At 45.1% G+C, this 22,470-nt stretch overlaps 1 protein-coding gene across 3 annotated transcripts in view; it reads right to left on the bottom strand.

Annotated features, from left to right (window-relative positions):
* Nucleotides 1-3,442: 3,442 nt before the first annotated feature.
* LOC116383377 (signal-induced proliferation-associated 1-like protein 1) overlaps nt 3,443-22,470 on the bottom strand; it is a 33,826-nt gene continuing 14,798 nt past the window's right edge. For 2 of the 3 annotated variants that reach the window (XM_031847165.1, XM_031847166.1), the window contains exons 2-21: nt 20,663-22,383; nt 20,391-20,521; nt 18,535-18,723; nt 18,214-18,388; nt 17,336-17,439; nt 16,892-17,049; nt 11,214-11,793; nt 9,888-10,162; nt 9,537-9,797; nt 9,280-9,423; nt 9,047-9,183; nt 8,845-8,927; nt 8,278-8,696; nt 7,191-7,379; nt 6,380-6,542; nt 6,025-6,226; nt 5,681-5,836; nt 5,369-5,486; nt 4,983-5,061; nt 3,443-4,687 (exon numbers count right to left, since the gene is read on the bottom strand). In XM_031847165.1, coding sequence (XP_031703025.1) covers nt 4,544-4,687; nt 4,983-5,061; nt 5,369-5,486; nt 5,681-5,836; nt 6,025-6,226; nt 6,380-6,542; nt 7,191-7,379; nt 8,278-8,696; nt 8,845-8,927; nt 9,047-9,183; nt 9,280-9,423; nt 9,537-9,797; nt 9,888-10,162; nt 11,214-11,793; nt 16,892-17,049; nt 17,336-17,439; nt 18,214-18,388; nt 18,535-18,723; nt 20,391-20,521; nt 20,663-22,145 — 5,190 coding nt within the window. In that variant the 5' untranslated portion in view covers nt 22,146-22,383 and the 3' untranslated portion in view covers nt 3,443-4,543. The remainder of the gene's footprint in view (nt 4,688-4,982; nt 5,062-5,368; nt 5,487-5,680; nt 5,837-6,024; nt 6,227-6,379; nt 6,543-7,190; nt 7,380-8,277; nt 8,697-8,844; nt 8,928-9,046; nt 9,184-9,279; nt 9,424-9,536; nt 9,798-9,887; nt 10,163-11,213; nt 11,794-16,891; nt 17,050-17,335; nt 17,440-18,213; nt 18,389-18,534; nt 18,724-20,390; nt 20,522-20,662; nt 22,384-22,470) is intronic. The other variant, XM_031847167.1, reaches the window with a different exon arrangement.

Here is a 22,470-nt window from a genome sequence, read left to right as displayed (position 1 = left end):
AGAGAGAGAGAGAGAGAGAGAGAGAGAGAGAGAGAGAGAGAGAGAGAAGCTGGCTGGTCACTGCAGTATTCCTCTATTCCTCCTCTGCTTCTTCTTCTTCTTCTCTCTTCACAAGTCCTGCCTTGCCCCGGCAGTTTAGGAGATCCTCACATGTGTGCATCTCGTTCATCCCCCCTCTCCCTCTTTCTGCATGTGCTTGAGCCTGAGCGAGAGGGAAAGAGTGTGTGTGTTTAAGAGAGAGGGAGAGAGAGGGGGGGAGGCAGGGAGATGCTGTGCAATAGAGAGCAGATCAAGTTGAAAAAGGGGGAGGGATGAAGGAATTAGAGAGAATATAAAGAGGAAAATAGAGGGAGGAGAAGGACAGACACAGCGAGGGTGTGTGTTTGTGTGTGTGTGTGTGTGTGTGTGTGAGCAGTGGATACACAGCATAGAGGAAAGAAGGGCAGAGAGATGCACACGGCAGCAGCGCCCACTGATGCTGAAAATGAGAAACATTTCATTAGGAGGATATTATAATGCTAACATAAAAACAAGTTACTGTTTCTGAGCACAGACACAGATGCAGGCTATAAATATATATCACAGACTCTTTGAGGAAGCAACCTCAGAGACAATGCTTTTCCATTTTCCATTCAAAGCTTATCCATTTCTTCACATTACTATAAATTCCATTTTTGTGTTTGAGGATGGGAAGCATGCACTCTATTTCCGTCTCCAGCTTTTCCCCTCTTGCATGTCTGTGTTCTCCTCCTTCCATCTCTTCATGGAAAACTCTGGAATCAGTCAAGCTTAAATGGCAAACTCAAGCGACAATAAATGAGATCCAAAAAGCCCCCCCAAGGAGGATACTCCAGAAATACATGGCACGGCCAGTTTGTTGACGCATGCATGCAGAGTGAACGCACACATACAGATGTTTCTGTTGACAGAACCAGTTCACCGGTTATCAGAGAACTCTCTTGCTTGCTTTCCTCCACCATGTGTTCCTCTCTCTCTTTCAGCAGTGTGCTGGTATCTAAGCAAAGGTCCTGGCTCCAAAGCTCCCTCTTTATTGCTTTTGAAAATATTTGAGGCATATTCACATGTTCAAATATTTCCTCTCGCACACAGAAAAGAAAAGCCCAATTTCCTTCAGGCCAAAGCGGATGAAGTTACAAAATTCAGAACTGCATTCTTCTAATTCTTTTCAGCAGGAAAGAGCAGGTATTGTGTATTATATCCCACCATATTGTAAGAGCTCTGCTATCACAACTACACGTAGGCCATGTCTTGCATGTGGCATATTGTAATATGACATAACCACCCATCCCCCTGATTACAAACCACACACATGAGCCACACCGCAGTGACCTGCATATCTTACTGTCCCATGAGCTGCTCCGGCATTAAGAAACACCATCATTAACAACGTGGCAGACAGACAGACAGGCAGACGGGGCCTTCTCTAATCTGTTATAAGGGGGGCAGTCCCGCTATAATCTGCATTAATGCTAAATTATTGAGCAGCCTGTTCAAAGCCACACCACTGCCGGGGAGCAACACATCTCACACATGACATGCGGAGGTATTCATTATTAAGGGAATACATTTAAAGGATGGGTTTACAACTTTTCAAGTCTGTCTAACAACAATGATCACATGCCCTAGTGTGTTTGTAATGACAGAGATATTTGGTCAGATATGAGATGAGATGAGGGATAAAAAAAACCACAGTCTTCATTCTGTGCATTAAGTGAAGTTCAGCCAAAGTAAGTATGAGGCGTCAGCGGTCTAAATGAGATAAATCCAGTCGGTATCGGGTCTTATTAATATGATATTTCCTCTTATAGGTCATGCTAGAAGCGTGGCTCTGGGGACAGCGACGGGTCAGTCAGCTGAGATACCTCATTAACTGTTGGCTGATTGCCATGATGATATCCCAGGCCCGCAGAGGATACATTATAATTGGTTCGTGCCCCCCCGAATACCTCAGCACAACTTTGTGCTCAGTGCCAACAAGCAAACAATTCGCACGACAACAGGCTAAACACCATTGTGTTAGCATTGTCACTGTGAGGGGACTGAAAAGAGGATTTTATCAAAAATTAAATTCACCATTTTTTTGTTGTTGCACAGAACTACGACTATAGATTTGTCCCCCTTCTCCTCCATTGGAGTCAACCAGAAATGGATCCCTTCATGGACAGTAGGGAAACTTCTAGCTACCAACACCTCCGTGGAATGTAGCCTGCACGTGGCCTTGTGTTTATCATTCTAAGGCAGACTAATAAAAACACGTACGTATCCAAAAACAGCTTTGCAGCGGTGTCGCCATAACTCTGCAAGACATCACAGTCCAGTCATTTATTGGATCCATTATCGTTTATGTCTTCACCGTGGCGTCCCAGAGGTTATCCTCATCCATCAGTCTGTCTGATCGAGGCTCGTGTCAGGAAGAACACCCTGTGTAATCATGATCACGCCTAAGTGGAAAAACAGCAGCTCTGTGTTACTCACAACAGGCCGTCACCTCCTGCCAGGCCACTAACGGATAACCATTGACTCTGGAAGTCACCTCATGTGGCCCGAGCGGTGAAACGACTTCCTGTTTTTGTCTTTGATGTTTTTTGTTGTTGTTGTTGTTTTTTTTTAGGAAATCTCTGTCTTGAAATGAATATTCATCGTGTCTAAATCACATTATATCTGCCACGCCCCCAAAAAAAGACCACTCTGTGAGGCGAAGTGTAATTCAACAAAATATCTTTAATAGATATAAACATTTTTTTTACACATCACAGCTGAATGGAAAGAATCACATGCTGTCACACATGTTCATAATGAAGGTGGCAGGGGCGATCTGCTGTGCTAGGGGCCCGGGACTCATTGGTCTCGAGTCCAGCTCATGGTCTTTGTCCTGTCTTATGTCTCCCTTGTTTATCTCTCATGTAGGGTCTTTCATTCTCCACTATATCCTAGCCAATAAAGCAGAAACACATCAAAAAATAATCTTAAAAAATAACAATGAAGGTGCAAATTCCGATGAATATCAAACTCTCCTTATATACAGTTGCACAGTATCTGAGTACAAAAGGAACAGTTATGAGGCTTAAATAAGGACTTTCTGTGGTTGTCTGCACACCAAATTCAGGTCTGGTTTACACACTACAGAGAACTCTGTAGCTTCAGGAGTTACACATTATCTTACTGTGTAATCATATCTTTAACAGTACCGATTTAATCTGAATAAGGATCAGATTGACGCATTGGAGCATGCTATGGATGGAGGGCATGTTGTCAACACTAGGTGGCGCTGTCAATCAATCCACTGCATAAACTGCAAGGACATAAGAATTAGTATTTTGGATAGCTTTTTCCTGTTCGAAACTCAGTTTGAAATTAAAGTAGATACATATATATATCTATATATATATATCTATATATATATATATATATATATATATCTATATATATATAGATATATATATTCTCATATAGGTGACTGGCCATTATAAGTACATGCAGATCTCTTGACTGCATACGACTGTTTTTATTTTCTTGGCCATCATCTTCATCATAAATACTCTTTACATATATCAAGGGCAAAATAAATGTTAACATATATTTACAATAATCTGAATAGGTGACACTGAACTGAACATATTGTTCTGTGGTTTTACATTACATATTCTTTTCATCAGCTTGTGACCAGTAGTCCTTTACAAGTTTTACTTGCTTTTAACCCTCTAGAAGTTAGACGCTTGATACACTTCTTATCACAGTGCATAGGCATTACAGACGTGGCCTTACAGTGTTTACAGCTACGTGCTATGCAGAGGGCCTGTGTGTCTCGGTCTGTCTGTGTCGACCTACCTACACTGCTTATGAGAAAGCATAGTGTCTTATGGGAGACGACGTCTCCCATCCTCTCGTATAGCTTTTTTTCTTTTGGTTAGTCATAAAAAATAATCAGTGAAAATTGATAATTTACAACACACTGTCGCTCAATTCTTAGAAAGTGTAAAGCTCTATCAGAGGAATATGGGACTATTTTCACACATTTTAATTTGTGTTAATTGGAAATCTGTTCACTTTTAATTAGGTTAGCTGGGGAGATTAATGGGGACAGTGACTTTAAATCCCTCTTGGTTAGTTTCGACATCTCGCTGTCTCTGACATGCAGGGTCACCAACAATCCATTAGATCGGACACAAAACATCATAATTGAGAAATTCTCAGGAGGGGAGTGCATGCTGATCAAAACGGACGCACAGTTGCACCACTGCTCTTTTTCCTCTATTCCCCTGTTTTTTTTCCCCCAAAGTCTTTCATGGTGATCCTACCACAGATCCAAGGCTGAAGACAGATGACATGTAAGTCCATGTTGGCACTGGTTTGTCAAAGCCCGAGAGTAAACGTTTATAATGAGAGTTTTTATAAGTAATTCTGTTGTGTGTGTGTGTGTGTGTGTGTGTGTGTGTGTGTGTGTAGCACTGAACAACCAAGTTTCAGATCAGCTTGAGTAGTGGTCAAACTCCTAATGTAGAGCAGTCTGCAGCTGTGTGCATCAGTTCATGTCGATGGTGTTAAAGACCCACTCTGTGAACTTCTTGAGCTTGGCTGAGGCGCTGTAGGACTCCTCCAGGAGACGCTGGTTGTCCTCTCGCAGGCTCTGGATCTGAGCCTGCAGTGACGCCTTGGCGTCCTTCTCCTGGTGGGGACAAAGATGTGTGTGTGAGCAGTGTGATCGTAGGTTTGACTCGGTTCAACAACAGACTCACGGGTTCCCCTTTTGATGTTATTTAATTTCATCAACAGTGTTTAGGTGGCAAGAAGATTATTACAGTTATTCAAAGCTTCCCAGTTCAGCACTGGCTCATTACAAAACCATATTCAGTGAGTAAAAGCCTCATTTACATGGATTTTGACACTAAAACAATTAAATCTGATATACCCCATCTTGTCAGTCTAAGTCTGTGTGTCTCTCTAATTGAAAGATGACTCACTTTCTTCAAGTCCTCCTGAAGCACTTTCACCATCGACTCCAGCTGGCTGACCTTCCCCATCAGGCAGACTGGAGTCTCTCTGAAAAAAAGGACAACCAGGACATTAGCTGGAACGAACACTGAAACATCAGAGTGAAGCAGTGCTTAAAGCTGCGCCACAATCAAAAGTTGCCCTTTCCAAGTCCTGCGGAGGTGTACTTTATACACTATAGTTGCTGATTTTACTGTTTAGCATGCAGTGAACCAGAACGGAGGACTAATTTGTGATATCAGCTGCTGTAGTGTTTAACCGGAGGGAAATCTACAGGGACTTCCATGGCACAATGCTGGAAACCAGTGGATTAGAGCAAACACTGGTCCCGGGCCATGAACCCGTGGCCTCTTACCCAGGCGAGGGCTGTCTCAGCGGTGCTGCCTGAGGCTCAGCCTGCTGGGGACTGGTGGCTGCTGCACTCTCAGCCATGGAGCTCTCCTCTTGGGCTGCAAGGAAGACCAGCCTCTGCTCTGAATAAAAAACAGTTAGAATAGGTATTATTAGACTTGGAGAAAGAACAAATAAAGACTTAGAGTGCCCTCTACTGGTGAGGATAAAGATGGCAGCTGGCAACACCTACCACTAAAAAATGATTTATATACGAGTCATGAACCTTCACTTCCAGTGATTTCGAGGAGGATATGAAAACACAACGTGTGCCTACCCTCAAAGGCCTTGGCAGCGTCTACCAGGTGGGCCCAGTCGAGCGGGCTATCTGCCCCAGTGTCAGGCAGCGGCATGAGGGCAGCCTCCTGCAGCTGCTGCCTCTTCCTCTCCAGCTCCAGCTCCAGCTCTGAGCTCTCTGAGGCTGTCAGGTCTCCTGGGAAGAGAAAACAGCAAATTCAAACATAGTGGACGGAAAAATAGAGCCGCGATGCTACATTTAAATTGACGTCTCAAGTCTTTGGAGGCGTCTATTGAGATTAAGTTTACAAACCCTATTTACTATGTATTGCAAATCATATCATCCTACTTCATTACTTTTCGAACTACAGACTAAACATTCACCTAGGGATTTGTGTGATGCTCGCCGGCTTGGTCCATGGCGAGCGGTGGGTGAGCGGGGCATGGTGGAGCAGCTGAACAGAAGGTCGGTAGGCGTGTCGCGCTGTCCGCTGGAGGAGGGCTCCCTCTGCCCGCTGTAAATACTCTCATCTGACAGGGTTCTCTGGAGGGAGCGACGAGTGGGCGGCGGACCCGGAAACAACGGCTTCGGAAAGGAATGGAAACGGATGAGGGACAGGACACAGGTAAAACAAAAAGAGAAAAAATACTGCAAACGCACATTTCTGATTGGTCAGGAATCACTGTACTACGTTGCGAGCATCAGTATGGACAATTTGCCCACAGCCTTTCTCAGTACCTTCTCTTCGCTTGTTGTAGGTGGAGGGCTGTCAAGTGTGATGAGCTTCTTCAAGTCTTCTTCCAGGCTGGACTTGGCAGTGTGCCGGTGGGGCGACTGGGAGCCCCGGAGATTGGCCCTGAGCTGCGGCTGACCTCCCAGCAGACCATCACTCTGGTGCCGTCTGGAGACAAAAGCAAGATTTGAATCAGAGAGATGCCTCTTCAATCCAAATAACACTCATTATACAGCAGATCAGTAGGCAAAGGTGGTGGCCAAGAACATAACAGAGCACGCCTGTGATTAAAGGTCAGCAGTTCAAATTATGAGACTGGATGGGAATCTGTGAACGATGAGGAGCGGCTCAACTATTCTCTGTGATGTTGAAATGCCCTCGACATGACACTTAACCACTTAATTGCTTCACCCGGACTATCTTTGGTTTGATGAACAGCTGTACAGAGAAAACAGCAGTTGCCACCAACCACAAATGATGCAATCGCCCTTTGGGCCAAACAATGAGACATATGCTGCATTGAATGAGTGATAAAGGGAAATTATGTTAGTCACCCGTCTCTGGGAACCAAAAGATTTGCTTGAAAAAAAAAAAAAAAAAAAGTTTCAAACCCAGCTACACCACATGGTGGCATTGTTGGCCAAACTTAAAAAGTATTATTATGTGAGCAGTCAGTGAGATAAAAAAAAAAAAAAAAAATGTATTCCTTTCCCCAGTCTCTGAAACATCAACCCAACCAACAGCTGGACGCATTTCTACACTGAATGGCAGTTTTCTCAACATGCAGCATTGCAGGGGACACAGTTCCGATCTTACTTGCGAGTGTTGCCGAAGTCCACAGAGTTGACGGTTCCCCCGGGTTTCCTCCATCCAATCAGGTACTTGGAGGTCGCTCCTTGACGAGGGTAGAAACTCTTGCTGCCCGGTGATGTAGGTGAGGTGGCTGCAGCCGCCTCGTCTTGTCCCTGGTCCGTGGGACTCCCTGAGTGGCCCGAACTGAGTGTGCTGGAGAAAGAGGGAGGGAGGTGAGACAAACTATTAGACTATCTATAGTCTAGTATATAATATAGTTTGTTTCAATTAGCATGATTGATGAAGCACCAATATGTTTAATTTGGCTGAAAATGAATTCCCTCAGATAGACACTGTCCTTCTAGTTCAAACCGTCACAATATTTTAGCGGTTTCATTAAGACTATTTGCATATACAAACAGAAGATAACAGATTCTCCTAAAATACATCAATTACCTAATCCAGCACTGCATTTCATGCTATCTCTGCAGATGGGATCAACTGATAACTTTAGATAAAATAGGACACAGTGTCCTTGCACTTCATTTCCAGCAACTTCAAATAACATTTCTCCGTAGTTTGAAATAAAAGCTTGAATTTTCAAACAGCAGGTTTTGTGTCGGTGTGCGGGCGCGCCTGTGTGTGCACATACTATAAAACAAAGCTGCCAATGTACAGGTCTGGTGGAGCAGAGTTATTTCTGGCTGAGTGAAGAGGAGACGGAGGAAAGCTTTAGTTGATTCAAAAGGAAGTGGGATTTAGAAGAGGGGGAACAGTGCTGAGCTCACAGTCTGCATTTCTAGCAACTTCAAGCACTTCCTTTCTATCATGGATACCAGGAGAGATATATACTTATGCAAAACCACACACACACACACACACACACACACACACACACACACACACACACACACACACACACACACAGAGTTATTTTATTCTTCCTCTCTCCCTCTATCTAATGCCAAACCGCAGAGCTTTGGAATTTTGCATCTGGGATAGTACAAGATATATATGGACTACAATGATTAATTCTGTTCAATGAAACATCAACGCAGGGCCACAAATTCCTCAGCCGACCACAGCTGACTCAGACAGAACAGCAGCACACCTGGAGTGGGAGGCGGCATCACTCTGGCTGTAGGAGCCACCATCAGGTACTAGTGGAGAGGCTGATGGACTCTTCGCTGGGATCTCACTGCCTCCGATGGCGACAACAGAGTCTGGTGTTGGAGGTGAAGAGTCCGTGGCCCTCTGGCTGCCTGCTTCGTCATCCTGCCTTTGGATTTCGTCTTTGGCCCTGAAGGCACCGGTGGAGGAAGCTGTGCTGCTTTGTGTGGCAGTGAAGGAGGTGGCATCGATGCCGCTGTCAGTGGAGGTGCCCTGAAGATATCCGTTGAGCTCGAGATCGCTCCGCACTCCTGAACGTGAGCCGACTTCGTACCACTTCTCGTCGCTGTGGGCGGAGCTGGAGGCGTTGCTCGAGAGTGTGTTGCTGCTAGACTGGCTGGATGAATACGGAGCGTCCGGCTATTCAGAGATGAGAGATCAAATCAGCATTTTCACAGTTTTTATATATATATATATTCACTATTACACAGTGCCTCCTCCACCAACTCGCCATCACATAGGAGGAAGAGATTTGCTTCCAGTATTGTGCTTATTGATTACAGCTCACCTTCGTGCTTTTGTTCGGTGACAGGTGGCTGCCATGCTCTGATGACTGGAGTCTAGGAATCACAACTTTGGAAACCACAGTATCTGTGGGAGGAAAAGACTTACGGTTAATGAGTTCTGTAGACAAGTGGTAGCACAGCAAAAGTCACGTCGTATTTAATACTATAGCTAATACTGAGGCCAGAGTTTGGAGTTCCTTTTACCTGCACTGGTTTTGTCCATCTCCCCAGTTCGGGTCCATCCAACACCAGAGCTAGAGCACGCTTTGCTTCCGTTGACCCCCTCACCTGCCAGCTGCCGCACAGATGCCACAGGGGACTGGCAGCTGTTGTTATTAAACCTAATGGGGATATAAGGAAGGTCACCTATGTTGCCAGGTAGTGCAGCAGGCCAATTTAGCATGCGACCGATAATGGGGGGCAGAAGAAGAACTTACCCATCCGGCATAGATTTCTGCCTCCACCGGTTGGAGCTCATGGTGTCTGCGTAGGGGAGGCTGGAGGGAGAGTTTGTGTTGTGCATTGTGCGGCCCATCGCAATGGAGCAGGCAAGAGCGTAGTTGTCATTCCCCGGGGAGTACCTGTGACGACGCATAAGTATGTCATTAAAGACTTAACTGTGTACTTGCAAGCAGACAGCTTTGTGCTCAGTGTGTCTGCGAGTTTTATAACAGCATTGTGTATATTTTGTGACCTTTTGGGGTTCACGGGTCGTCCGTCGCTGGACACACTTCGGGGAATAGCAGCAGAGTTGCGGTCACTGAAGTCTGAAGGTGGGGCCTTGATCAGCGTTCCCCCTGTGCCAGCAGAGCGTGTTTGAGGGCTGGATGAGGTGCGTGGCCACTTGGTGTTGTTGTTGTTGGTGGGGCGGAAGGGGAACTTTAACTCGTAGGGCATGCCCTCCTTGTGGTTCTTGTAATCCACCAGCGGCATGTGGTAGATTTCTGAGCAGCCTCTGTTGGCACATGAAGTGTTCACAGTCAGAATGGGACAGCCTCAAAAACGTTTCTCTCGCATCTATAGATTCAATCTATCCACACTCTACCTGCGTGGTGTGGAGTCCTCATGTGGGGGGATGATGACCACCTTGACAGTAACAGAGGTTCTGAGCAGGTCGATCATCTGCTCGTGAGACAGCGAGGCCACTGACACCTTGCAAATCTCCACCAATCGGCTGCCCTGCCTGAGCCCAGCCTGCCAGGCATAGCCATAGGGCTCCACCTCTGCAACAATGCCCTCAAAGTTGACATGAAAGCCCAGCTGGCCCAGGGCGTTACGGCGCAGGGTCATCTCTGTGGTCTGACTGCCCTTGGTCAACAGCTACAGAACAGATAAGAGTGAGGGAGTGGAGGTGTAGAGGGACAAATCAGAGAAAGAGTAGAAGACATGCATGACGTGTAAAACAATTTCCTTTTGCAGATAAACTAATAAACCTTCTTCAAAGCAACCACATCTTTTAAGATGCATCTGACACTAGCTTTAATCACGCCTCACATTTCAGTTATATACTATGAATACTAAGCACTTGAATTTAAATGATTTGGTACACTCCCATGGTAGCTGACCACCATTAGACACCCTGTCTAGCTCTTCCTATACCTGTGGGCAGTTAACTGAGAAGTAAATAGTAGTAAGTACACAGAATAGACAATAGTAGAAATAGTAGCAAATCCTCCTTTATACCTGCTTTAGGGGGAGGGCATGTGCCAGTACTGGTAGCAGGCAACAGTAAATCTGTACTTTGTTTACAGTTAACTAGAACTGCAGAGCCAGCAGAATGATCAAATTGCCTCATCAGAAAACACTGCCGTACCTATACCACATTGAAAACCCGCAGTAATGATATCAAATCGCCTAATTACTATGTATTGTGCTTAGCATGACTTATAATCATGGAGTCAACACAACAGCTGTGGCATTTTGGTGACTGTATAATTTGAAGCTACACCCTTATGTTGCTATAATAACATCAACAATACTTGCTTCTTATTTTTTCATACAGCTGTTGTCAAGGAAGCGGAGAGACGGTGTAACATGCCCTCACACATGAGGGGACTGGAAGTAACTAATAGCAGTGAAAAACTACACTAAGCACTTTTGCCTACACACCTGTGGACTGGCTACAGGAACACTCCTAAAGGAAGCGTTGAACTCACTGACATTGGTTACTTGGTTTAGCAATGTATGTTCATTCTACAGTTTTAAATAAGCGTCACAGATAACTAGCTCAAATGTAAACATAATGATAAAAGCAGTGTGTTGCTCTGTCAGAGATGGGGTGTTTGGCTCAGTGTAACCTCTGAGAGCTACAGCAGATGGTGCAGTTAATAAGATGTTCAGTAGACATAGACAGTAGTGGTGCCCCACTGACCTCCAGTCTCTTGACAACCTCTCCGAAGTCTTCCGTGTTGTTATTGATGGAGCGCAGTGACACACTCTCACCACGCTCATAGTAGATCTTCATGGAGGCGGGGCTCCCCGTTGACCAACCGATCACATCACGCGTGGCACAGTTAAACACGACCGCTTTGGCCTCCTGATCCAACAGGATGATGAAGTCATTTGAAATGGCCAACAGGCATTCGCGTTCAGCACCGGCTACCTGGTCCTCGGCATGAACCTGCCAGGTCACGGCCCCCAGGCTCCGCAGCTCCGCCCCACTGTACGGACGCACCTTCTCCCGTCGCTTGTGCGCCAAAGAGATGAAGGGGAACTTCCCAGTGGGTTCTACTGGAGTACTGGTCACGTGACGCTCTGCCAAGTCCCGAAGATACTCCTGCCGTGTACGCGTTGCCATGGCACCAAACTTATCCGACTTGTGGGCTGCGTTCTCAGCGTTGATGACTTTGCCCAACAGGAAGTCCCTGAAGACAGTGGACTTGGGGAAGGTCACACCCTTGGGGATTGGGGGGCCAAAGGAGGGAACGTCCTGGGAACGGGTGACCGCCACACTGCAGAAAGGGAAAAAGAGGGGAAAGGTTTCAAGTCACTGCTATAGTATGTAAACAAACAAACATTACGATCCATACCTGGTAAGCAATGTTCTTTAAAAGTATTGTTTGGTTTGATTCTGTCATAAAACAATCAAAACAAATGGTTGCAGAAATATAAAGGAAAACAATAAGTCTACAGTCTGTATATCTGAAGACAAATACATCAAAATAGAATTAAATGACAATATGATATATAATAAAGAAATATGATTAGCATGAAACACAACAAGATGTTATGCATAAAACAGGAAAACAAACACATAAAAGTTAACATAACTGAATTCCATGAGTGTCAAATAAATAGGGGAAAAAACATTCCAAGGACAAACAGCCTTGTAAATCAGCATAGTGGAGACATCTTTACATAGTTTCCTCTAAGGTATCGTTGCCTTTGACCCGTTTTACTTGTGAGTATAAAGGGTGTTAGAATTCCTACGGGAAGGCTCTCCTCTTGTTACCCTCTACTGCTCCTGTTCCATTTGCACACAATGTCTGTCCTTGTGTTGGATTACTATAAATTACTTAACAGGTGTAGCTATTGTTGTGTCATTGTTGTTGTTCATCAAATTAAAAATGTGCTCAGTGTGGAACAAATTCAGCAAAGTGTGTTTTTAAACATATTGGAATTAATTTACCATTTGGGACGACAATGCTTGGATTATCAAATCAGTTGGCAGCATGTTTACATGCAGTGTGGCTGCATAAATGGAGGCTATAAGTGTACAGATACAGTACAGTCAGTAGCATATACAGTTGTGTGAAAAAGTGTTTGCCCCCTTCCTGCTTTCTTATTTTTTTGCATGTTTGTCACACTTAAATGTTTCAGATCATCAAACAAATTTAATTAGACAAAGACAACACAAGTAAACACAAAATGCAGTTTTTAAATGAAGGTTTTTATTATTAAGGGGGAAAAAAAATCCAAACCTACATGGCCCTGTGTGAAAAAGTGATTGCCCCCTAAACCTAATAACTGGTTGGGCCACCCTTAGCAGCAACAACTGCAATCAAGCGTTTGTGATAACTGGCAATGAGTCTTTTACAGCGCTGTAGAGGAATTTTGGCCCACTCATCTTTGCAGAATTGTTGTAATTCAGCCACATTGGAGGGTTTTCGAGCATGAACCGCCTTTTTAAGGTCATGCCACAGCATCTCAATCGGATTCAGGTCGGGACTTTGACTAGGCCACTCCAAAGTCTTCATTTTGTTTTTCTTAAGCCATTCAGAGGTGGACTTGCTGGTGTGTTTTGGATCATTGTCCTGCTGCAGAACCCAAGTGCGCTTCAGCTTGAGGTCACGAACAGATGGCCGGACATTCTCCTTCAGGATTTTTTGGTAGACAGCAGAATTCATGGTTCCATTTACCACAGCAAGTCTTCCAGGTCCTGAAGCAGCAAAACAGCCCCAGACCATCACACTACCACCACCATATTTTACTGTTGGTATGATGTTCCTTTTCTGAAATGCTGTGTTACTTTTACGCCAGATGTAATGGGACATACACCTTCCAAAGAGTTCAACTTTTGTCTCGTCAGTCCACAGAGTGTTTTCCCAAAAGTCTTGGGGATCATCAAGATGTTTTCTGGCAAAACTGAGACGAGCATTTATGTTCTTTTTGCTCAGCAGTGGTTTTCATCTTGGAACTCTGCCATGCAGGCCATTTTTGCCCAGTCTCTTTCTTATGGTGGAGTCATGAACACTGACCTTAATTGAGGCAAGTGAGGCCTGCAGTTCTTTGGATGTTGTTCTGGGGTCTTTTGTGACCTCTTGGATGAGTCGTCGCTGCGCTCTTGGGGTAATTTTGGTCGGCCGGCCACTCCTGGGAAGGTTCACCACTGTTCCATGTTTTCACCATTTGTGGATAATGGCTCTCACTGTGGTTCGCTGGAGTCCCAAAGCTTTAGAAATGGCTTTGTAACCTTTTCCAGACTGATAGATCTCAATTACTTTGTTTCTCATTTGTTCCCGAATTTCTTTGGATCGCAGCATGATGTCTAGCTTTTGAGGATCTTTTGGTCTACCTCACTTTGTCAGGCAGGTCCTATTTAAGTGATTTCTTGATTGAGAACAGATGTGGCAGTAATCAGGCCTGGGTGTGGCTAGAGAAATTGAACTCAGCTTTCCAAAGATGTGATAAACCACAGTTAATTTATGTTTTAACAGGGGGGGGGGGGCAATCACTTTTTCACACAGGGCCATGTAGGTTTGGATTTTTTTTTTCTGCTTAATAATAAAAACCTTCATTTAAAAACTGCATTTTGTGTTTACTTGTGTTATCTTTGTCTAATATTTAAATTTGTTTGATGATCTGAAACATTTAAGTGTGACAAACATGCAAAAAAATAAGAAATCAGGAAGGGGGCAAACACTTTTTCACACAACTGTACACTGTCTTAGTGTATATGCTATACCATTAGTGCATGAAAACCGAGACATGGTCTTGGATAAGCTGATGGGACAGTCCGGACAAATCCCCATCCAGTCCATTCAACAGATAACAAGTCGTAGCCTTTAGCAGAAATGTTGCAAACTATGCCTGACTACACGCGGTGTATAAATACTATACATCCAATCACAGTTGACAAGCCAGCTCCCTGTGCTGACACCCTGCCACTCTCTGCTACATCATGAGATGAAAAGCAGTGCTGCGGCTAATGCTAGCAAGCACAAACCCTAAACAAAGGGCTAGTTATGCAATCCGCCTTGCTGGCCCCGTGTGACTTTGAGGCAGCGGTTGAAAGCAGCAGATTAGCACCCCGCTGGCCCCGGGCCACTTACTCCTCTAATGTTCTGGTCTGGCTCAATATGACCTGAGCATTATCCAAAACTCAGCAGCAGGCAACAACAGGCTATTAATAACTAGATGACTCAAGAAATCCTAACATACTCTGTACTTCCTTAATCTGTAATAATAAAGACATCCCATGATCACTAGATAAGAAGACACAGACATAAGACATGATAGCAAAAATATAAACACACAATAATATTTTTTTTGGAAATCAGGTTTCAATCCAGTATGTGTGTGTTCAAGAATTGTGTTTGTGTTTGCAAATGTGTGACTTGCGATCAGCTGATATCCATGAAGCTTGGAATCCAGTAGGTGGAAAAGTCAAATCACTGCATCAACTACTCTGCATGGTTTTAACAAAACCAACACACCTGCCAACATCAAGACAAACACCTGCAGTGTATAACTTACCTCTTGGTGTCACCCAAAAGCAACCATGTTCTTACTGATTATTATTGCCCAATATCCTGAATCTTTGTTGCAATCAATGTGAAGTGAATCGCTGGGTCGATGAGAACTAGATTCTCTTCTGTAGCTACAATCAGACACTCAAGATATTCCACTTGGTACGGTGGAGCAAATCTTTGTGTCCTGTGTTCTCTTGTCTGGATGCAGAATTGTTTCCAAATCATCAGGGAAAGGAATCCATGGAAAGAATTGTGACAACACAGTCAGGAGTGAAATCTTCACATTTGGTGCCTCAATCCCAGGAACAGGAGAAGAAGCCAAAGGCTCAGAGTGTGTCGGTTTCTCTGGGTGGGGTAGATAAGATTGTCCTCAAGGATTCGGTGTCCTTGTCCTTTACATTTCCTCCATAAAGCAAACCAAGAGAACCAGCATTTCACCCTTTCTCTTTTCCCAGAGCTTAAACCAAAACATGCCCCCTTTAGGCAAAAAGCAAGCTGAATCAAGGTGTCCACTGGTTGATGGGATGGAGTAGTTGCTCAGAAAAAAAGGAACTAGAGAGGAGAAAAGAATGGCTCCAAATAAATTAGCCTGAATTTGACGCGGGTGCGAGTTGAGAGACAGAAGGCTGGCCTGACCCGTCCACTCCTGAGACTCTGTGAGCTCTGAGGTACTCTGCTCTCAACAATCCTCCCCGCTCACATGCATGTCCAGGCGAAGAGAGCACTTCATGTGCATGCCGCTAACTCCTTCAGACCATTCCGGCTCACACTGCCCAAAGGCAAAGTGGCAGGCAGGGAGGGAGGGGGGGAGAAGCAGGGGGAGGCTTGTATTGTATGGGTGTGTGAAGAGCGAGTCTTTGAGAGTGAATTAGTGTGCACGGGGGGAAAGTGCGTGCATGTGTGTGTAACCGTGTGAAAGTGAGCATGAGAAGAAGGTAAAAAGGAGAAACAGGAGTAAGAGAGTGAGAGGGAGCAACTATGTGTGAAGTGTGTGTGTCATATATGTGTATGCAGAACACAGAAATTGTGTGTGTGCGGTGGGGTAGAAATGCATTAGTGTGAACGCCACAGAGTTGCAGTCTGATCATCACGAGGCTAAAGAATCAGCCAGCGGAGGAGAAGAGGACTCCTCCTATCAGTTGGACAGCTACTGAAGGGCCAATCTATTCCATTTGATCATAATCAAACTAATTTATACTGATGGAGACATGCAGAGGACATGACCAGGCACAATCGGGAGTGACAGGACAGTCACGCAACAGGCTTTTATGTTCCACCCATGCCTTCCAGTCAATGCTTTTGTCTTAATGCTACTGTAGCAAAAAAAAAAAACACAGTGCTGGTAGCACTGAAAGTGGTGTGGAGCTTTCCCATAAAAAAAGCCCAGTGCTGCAGTTAAAGGGTACAGGGTTGGGTCAGTCTGACCCACTTAAAATTGTTAGGAGTCTCCTAAGTCTCTAGATACAGTCTTACTTATTCATACCTGGTGGCATAACCATCATACTTTTAATATCCTGTTTTAAATTGCTTTACTGTTGTTTCATATTTGAAGGCATTTTGTGTTATGTTATCTGTGCTTCCACACCACAAGATACACTTCTGGATGTAGACCGCCTCTCTTTTAACTTAACCTCAGTGCGAGTCGCAGTTCCATACTCACAAGACGGTCAACTGGACACCTTTCCAAGGCAGTTTTTTTTCCCTTCCTTCCTTTCTTTGACAAACCACATAGCATGTATACACGTGCAGAAGAAAGAAAATAAGACTCCTGGCACATTTACCGTCCACCTCAATGGGCTGTTCATTTTATCAGGGCTTAGCCATTATTCTGCTAGTCAAATAAAAATAAAAAACCCACCTGTAGCATGTGTTTTCAGAGCAGGGATCGTGCACCCGTACAATGAGGAAGACATGTTGAAAGTGAGAGCGAATGGTCTTCGGGGTGAAAGGGTGAGCGCCAGGCTCCTGGAACACGATGGTCACAATGTCGTTCCCTATGTGGCGCTTCCTCAGCAACTAGTCATTGGAAAACAACACAGTCTTAATTAGAGAAGTATGGGACTTGAATCTGAAAGCAAAGTCATACCAATCATATGGTGCATTCCATTTAATCACATGGAAACAATAACATTTTCCTTAGAATGAAAGTTGGATGGGAGTCAAATCTGATAACTGAGCCACGAGTCGTATCACGCGTTCCTCTAAATGATACAGCCTTCCTTTTCATCGGTTTTCTTTGCTCAATCTGTTTCCTGATACACAAATAATGGTTCACCACAAAGGCTAGGCTCTCCATCTTTACCTGTTGTTTGTTGTTGGGTGTGTAAGGCAGCAGAGTCGACACATGGAACATGATCTCATAGTCCTTGTAAGTCGTGTACAGGGAGTGAGTACCTGTGGAATCCGCTGCAGGGGGAAAAATAGCAATTCAGTGTTGAGGCCCATTGCACAATTACCGCCATCAATCTCTCTCACATGTGTATTCTGTGCGCTCCATGGTTTCTGTGCAAGACAGGATGCAATTTCACGTAGCCCAAACAGCTAAACAATAGCGAACTGTGGATCGATGATGGATAAGATGACTGTCAAAACAAATGCTCCGTCAACTGTTTTAGAGTCAACCTGTAAGTGGAGCCCTTTCCAGTCTTTTGTCACATTACAGTTTCCAATACAATGGACAGTATCTAAATGTTTAAATCATTTGTAGTCAACGTTTCTTTGTAACCTCAAGGCCATAAACCAGAAATGATAAACCTTTTCATTCAATCACCAAATCTGTTTGTTCGAGTCGAGTCAGATTTCCTAAAGTTAGATTCAATGACAGCACATCTTTGCACTCATTAGTACCACTGAGGGGCTGTTGTCGTGGACACACCAGAAAGAGAAGGAGACATGAGAAGAGAAAGGAAAAGTAAAGTAAAGTCAAAATGTCACACGGACAATGCTGGTGGGATGAAATTAGTTCCAGTGAAAGGAAACGTTTGACCAAAAGCAAGATAAAGGAGCAAAGTACAAGCACTATAAAGTATAGTGTAATATATAACTAAAGTGAAACTAACTTACTGCAGGACTGCTCCTGGTAATAAAAAGTTGAGGCCACTGGCTAGGCAGCTAAAGATCACATCTGTGTTTGTGTATGTGTGTGTGTGTGATCTAAAAGGGAAGGTTGGGAGTTGTTACTTTTGGTGTCCAGCTGGGCTCTGTACTTGGTGAAGCCCTTGAGGCGAACCTTCTCCCCCAACAGTTGGAGGAACTCTTCCAGGGCGGGACCGGCCATCTCGTTGTTGTACATCTCCTCCTCTGTGCTCTGGCCCGCTCTGCAGTACATCACCCCCACCTTCACCTGAAAACTCAGCTGGGTGACAGCAACAAAGCAAACACTAAATTACTAATTCATAAACACTAATTATCTTTCTGTACAAATTCAGGCAAGCTATTGTTGCTAGCTGCAAAACGTTCTGACTCTGTAAAATAACACTTGCTCATGCTTTATCCTCCTACCCCTTGTTCATCCAGTTTCATCAGCTGCTCAGTGACTTTGGGTGTGTTGAGGGCCAGTTTGAGGCAGGACAGATCCAGCTCAGGCAGAACGTACTCCAGTACCTCCTTGACGGGCAGCCCCCGGGTGGTGCCATGCTTAGAGGTGGAAGGCACTGCATCCTCCAGGACAGAACCTCGAAGAGTGGTGAGCTGAATGGAGGGAGACGGAGAGGAAGAGATTACAGAGAAGAGTTTGAGAAGAGAAAAAATGCCTTTCAGGAATCTCATGGAGATTGAATAGACTGATAGCAAAACATGCCTGTACAGACTACAAAAATATATACAAGTTGCTGCAGTTTTTTTATAAATGCGATACAATCGTCTAACTGTACTCGTAAAGAAAGTGACACAAAACAACAAGACAATTACGACTCAAGACGTTGGGTAAATAAAAAGTGGAACTGAGGACGAAGAGGTGGGAGTGCTTGTCCAAGCATTCTGTATACACAAAGTCTACATTGTGCTGGGCTCTGGGAGTGAACTCAATCAGTCAGCTATCATAAGCAGCTGGAATGGACCGACGCAATCTCTCCTATGAGCTGGAGGCTGTGCAGGGCCTGTGTTTACAATGGACCTGTGTTCTCCATGTTTTGAAGGTAGGATAGGAGGCGGGTTTCCCTATGGTACTTCAGTCTGTGGGGGTGGTGTGGGGGTTTTAATCACATGCACCTGTCCTACTTCAGTTCACAACAAACAGCCCCAGGCAGGTGCCTTTACGCCCTGTCTGAAAGTGTCCGTCCATATAATAAATCCTAAAAACCCAAACACAGAAGACTGGGGGCCAACATTGTAACTAAATATGACTTCTATTTTTACTGAAACACTCTCCACGGAGTGGTTTGAGGTTGTTGGGCACTGACTGGCCTTGGAGGCTGGAAGATGAGTGCACTTCCTCAAGTTCCTTCACACATTGCTGATATTGGGAGACAGCTGAATAGTCCCAGGGCTGATTGCATAACAAGAAACAAGGACTGAGGCTGGTTTGGCCTCAGGCTGGTCTGCCTAGTATGTAGCAGGCATAGTAGCAGTTGAACTATACACACACACCTTCTAACATACAAGTAGTAGAGATGCATCGATTGCAACTTTCTTGGCCAAATCCAATTTTCTTTCTCAGAACTATAATTGACAGCATTCACTAAAAATGTTTGTAACGTTTCTTTGATGCAAAATTAAATTGTACATTTATAAATTATGAACATGATCAATAGTATTTACATATCAGAGAAGAATCACAGAAAATAGAATCCTATACACTGTATGTATGTCTGCTAAAACTATGTACTTATACAAAACTATTTATGAATCAGTATCTATTTAACAGTGTATTTTATATTATAGTAACACCTACTGACTATGCACAGCGTGAGAGGAGAGCCTGCACTGTTACTCTGAGCAGCATGCACGGGAATGAATTACAAAGTAAAAACCTATATTTTAATATTTCTCACTTTTTCCATGATTGTCTGAATAAGTCGGCTAATTTGTCGCTAGTAGCTTTTTAGAAATAGCCTTAAGTCGCTAAGAGTTGACTGCAAAGTCAGTTAAAACTAGCGAGAATGCCACCAACAAAAGTTGGTGTAAATTTGAATGTCACAGAATCTGAGACTGATCCGGTCAACGGGCAAATCAATCGGTGCATCTCCACTAAGTATAGAAGGTGTACTATCAACTGGATATAAGATCCGAGCAGGCATCAAACAAAATTTATGTTTATTTTCACAGTCAACCAAAAGTTTCACTCCACAGGCAGGAAGGATGGATGTGATGCTGAGATCGAGGTTGGGGTGTAGGAAGGATAGGACACTATGGCTGACCTCGCTGGTTCTGAAGATGAGACGGTAGTTATACTGCTGGCCGTGCTCCTTGTCCTCCTCCAGCTTCTCCCTGCGCAAGCTCACTGCCACTGGTCCCAGTGCCTCGTCCACCCCAAAATAGTTCCAGTGCTCTGAGGAGGAGGAAGTGGCAGAGAAACGGGCAAAATTACAAAAAGACAACATCTGTTGGGTAATATGAAACTTTACTGCTTTAAACGATACTCATTCACATGCTAATGAGTACATAATGAAAGCGGTAAAATGAATCTTACCCCTCAGGTAGAAGAACTTCCTATAGTAGTAGGCTCCCAGGTCCACATGCTCCACAATGTATTGTTTGCCCTTTTCGCTGAGCATGCTGGGGCCTTCCTTTGGTCCCTCTAGCACTGCCACTCCAGCATTAGTGCAGTGCGTGCTCACAGATGTTTCGTACAAGTTTCCCTCCCCACTCAGGGTCCCTGAGCCATTGTGAACCGCTCCACCACCCACAAGCCCATGATACCCTGCCCCACCTACTCCCATTCTGCGCCTCCCATTGCCATCAGCACCTATCTCGTTGCGGAAGCAGGGGCAACTTAGCAGAATTTCATTGCTCTGTTCATCCCCCGAGTCCAGACCAGGACTGTCCCTAGAACTGAGGTCTTCCTGGCTACCACTCGGGGAGCTGTAAGGCAGGCTGTGTGTGGACGAGAGGGTGGAGGTAGCCGATGCTACAGCAGCAGCAGATGCCCCCGTGGTGGTATTTGTCCTCTTGCCTGCAATCTGCCGCAGCTGAGTAACTTCGTTGAGGTCAAACAGCGTGCTTTGAACATCATAGTGGGCAAAGCTTTTCTGACACACCCAGGGCTTGAAAAGGGGGCCCGTGTCCTCCGTCCGGCTGTCCTCTACGTCAGACCCTGCTTTAGGGGAGTCAGAGTCACCCCGCACGCCCCTTAGTTTACGGAATATAGACTCACCCCCTGTCTCAGATTTAGTTCTTCTCTTTGGGGGCTTATCTCTGGCTTTAGGAGTCGGGCTGTCTACGACATCCTCCTGAAGATCAATGCTGGCCTGCTTTTGCCCAACAATCAGCATGTCGTCCAGTTTCTGTGGAGCAGGGCTACGCTGGTCCACTTTGTCCCCTTGATAGGCCCTAAGCATTTCAAAGAAGCTCTCTCCAGCGGCGCCATGCTGATCTATTGATGAGGTGCTACCGTATTCGCGATGGAGTGGGGACCATTTGGCTCCCGATGCTGGACCCCAGTCCTCTCCACTGTCTCCGCTGCCTTCCATCTCACTGATAGTCATATCACTGTTGCTGCGCTGACGGATGCGTCTATGTCGGTTTCTATGTGCAGGGCCTCTGTAGTCTCCTTGGGCTAGGTACCGGGTGTCAGGGCTGTAGTTGTTGGCCTGGGCCTGGGTTCGATTCCTCAAAGTGTTGTGAATGTTACGCAGCATTGACGAGTCCTGAGGGCTCATTATAGAGCCTAACTTAATGTGACTTTTGCCAGCAGAGGGCACACCAGAGATCTCAGGCTCTGTAGCTGAGTGCCACACAATCCCTGTAAGGTCTTTCCTTGGGGGCCAGTCAGCCACCCGGGCCCGTACACCCATTTTAGGCACTCCTGCGCTCACAGTGGCATGGACATTGTCTGTGCGGGTTGCCACAGTCCCTCCATTGGCCATACGGAGGTGGCGGGTGTAAAACTCATCAGTGGCGGGGATGGAACCCCCAACGGTGCGCTCCATTGGTGGATGCTTCAGGCTGGTCATGACACCAGTGCAAAAGGCTAAAGGCACTTAGCAAGGAGACATGGCTGCCTCTGGGATGGGATGCTGCTTCCCGACTTCATGGGAAGGTTGATTGTCTGGATCGACGAGTAAGGAGGCAGAAAAAACAACAACTGTGCAGCAGGGGCAAGCCCACCTCTTCAGCATTCAAGCCTTCATACTGCTTCCTCAACTGTGTCGACACTGCCACCGCATTTGTCTTTTCTCCGGACAAACTATCCTGAAAAGAAAAGGAAAATCAGTCAGTCTGGAGAGAAGATGATAACAAATACATCTGTTTCTGACTCACATCACTTTCCCCTTAAAT

Source organism: Anarrhichthys ocellatus, unplaced genomic scaffold (genome assembly GCF_004355925.1).
Source record: "Anarrhichthys ocellatus isolate YVR2014 unplaced genomic scaffold, GSC_Weel_1.0 scaffold7, whole genome shotgun sequence".
Classification (NCBI taxonomy): Eukaryota; Metazoa; Chordata; class Actinopteri; order Perciformes; family Anarhichadidae; genus Anarrhichthys; species Anarrhichthys ocellatus.
The sequence above is the reverse complement of the archived record's forward strand: the minus strand, read 5'-3'. Positions and strand labels throughout refer to the sequence as shown.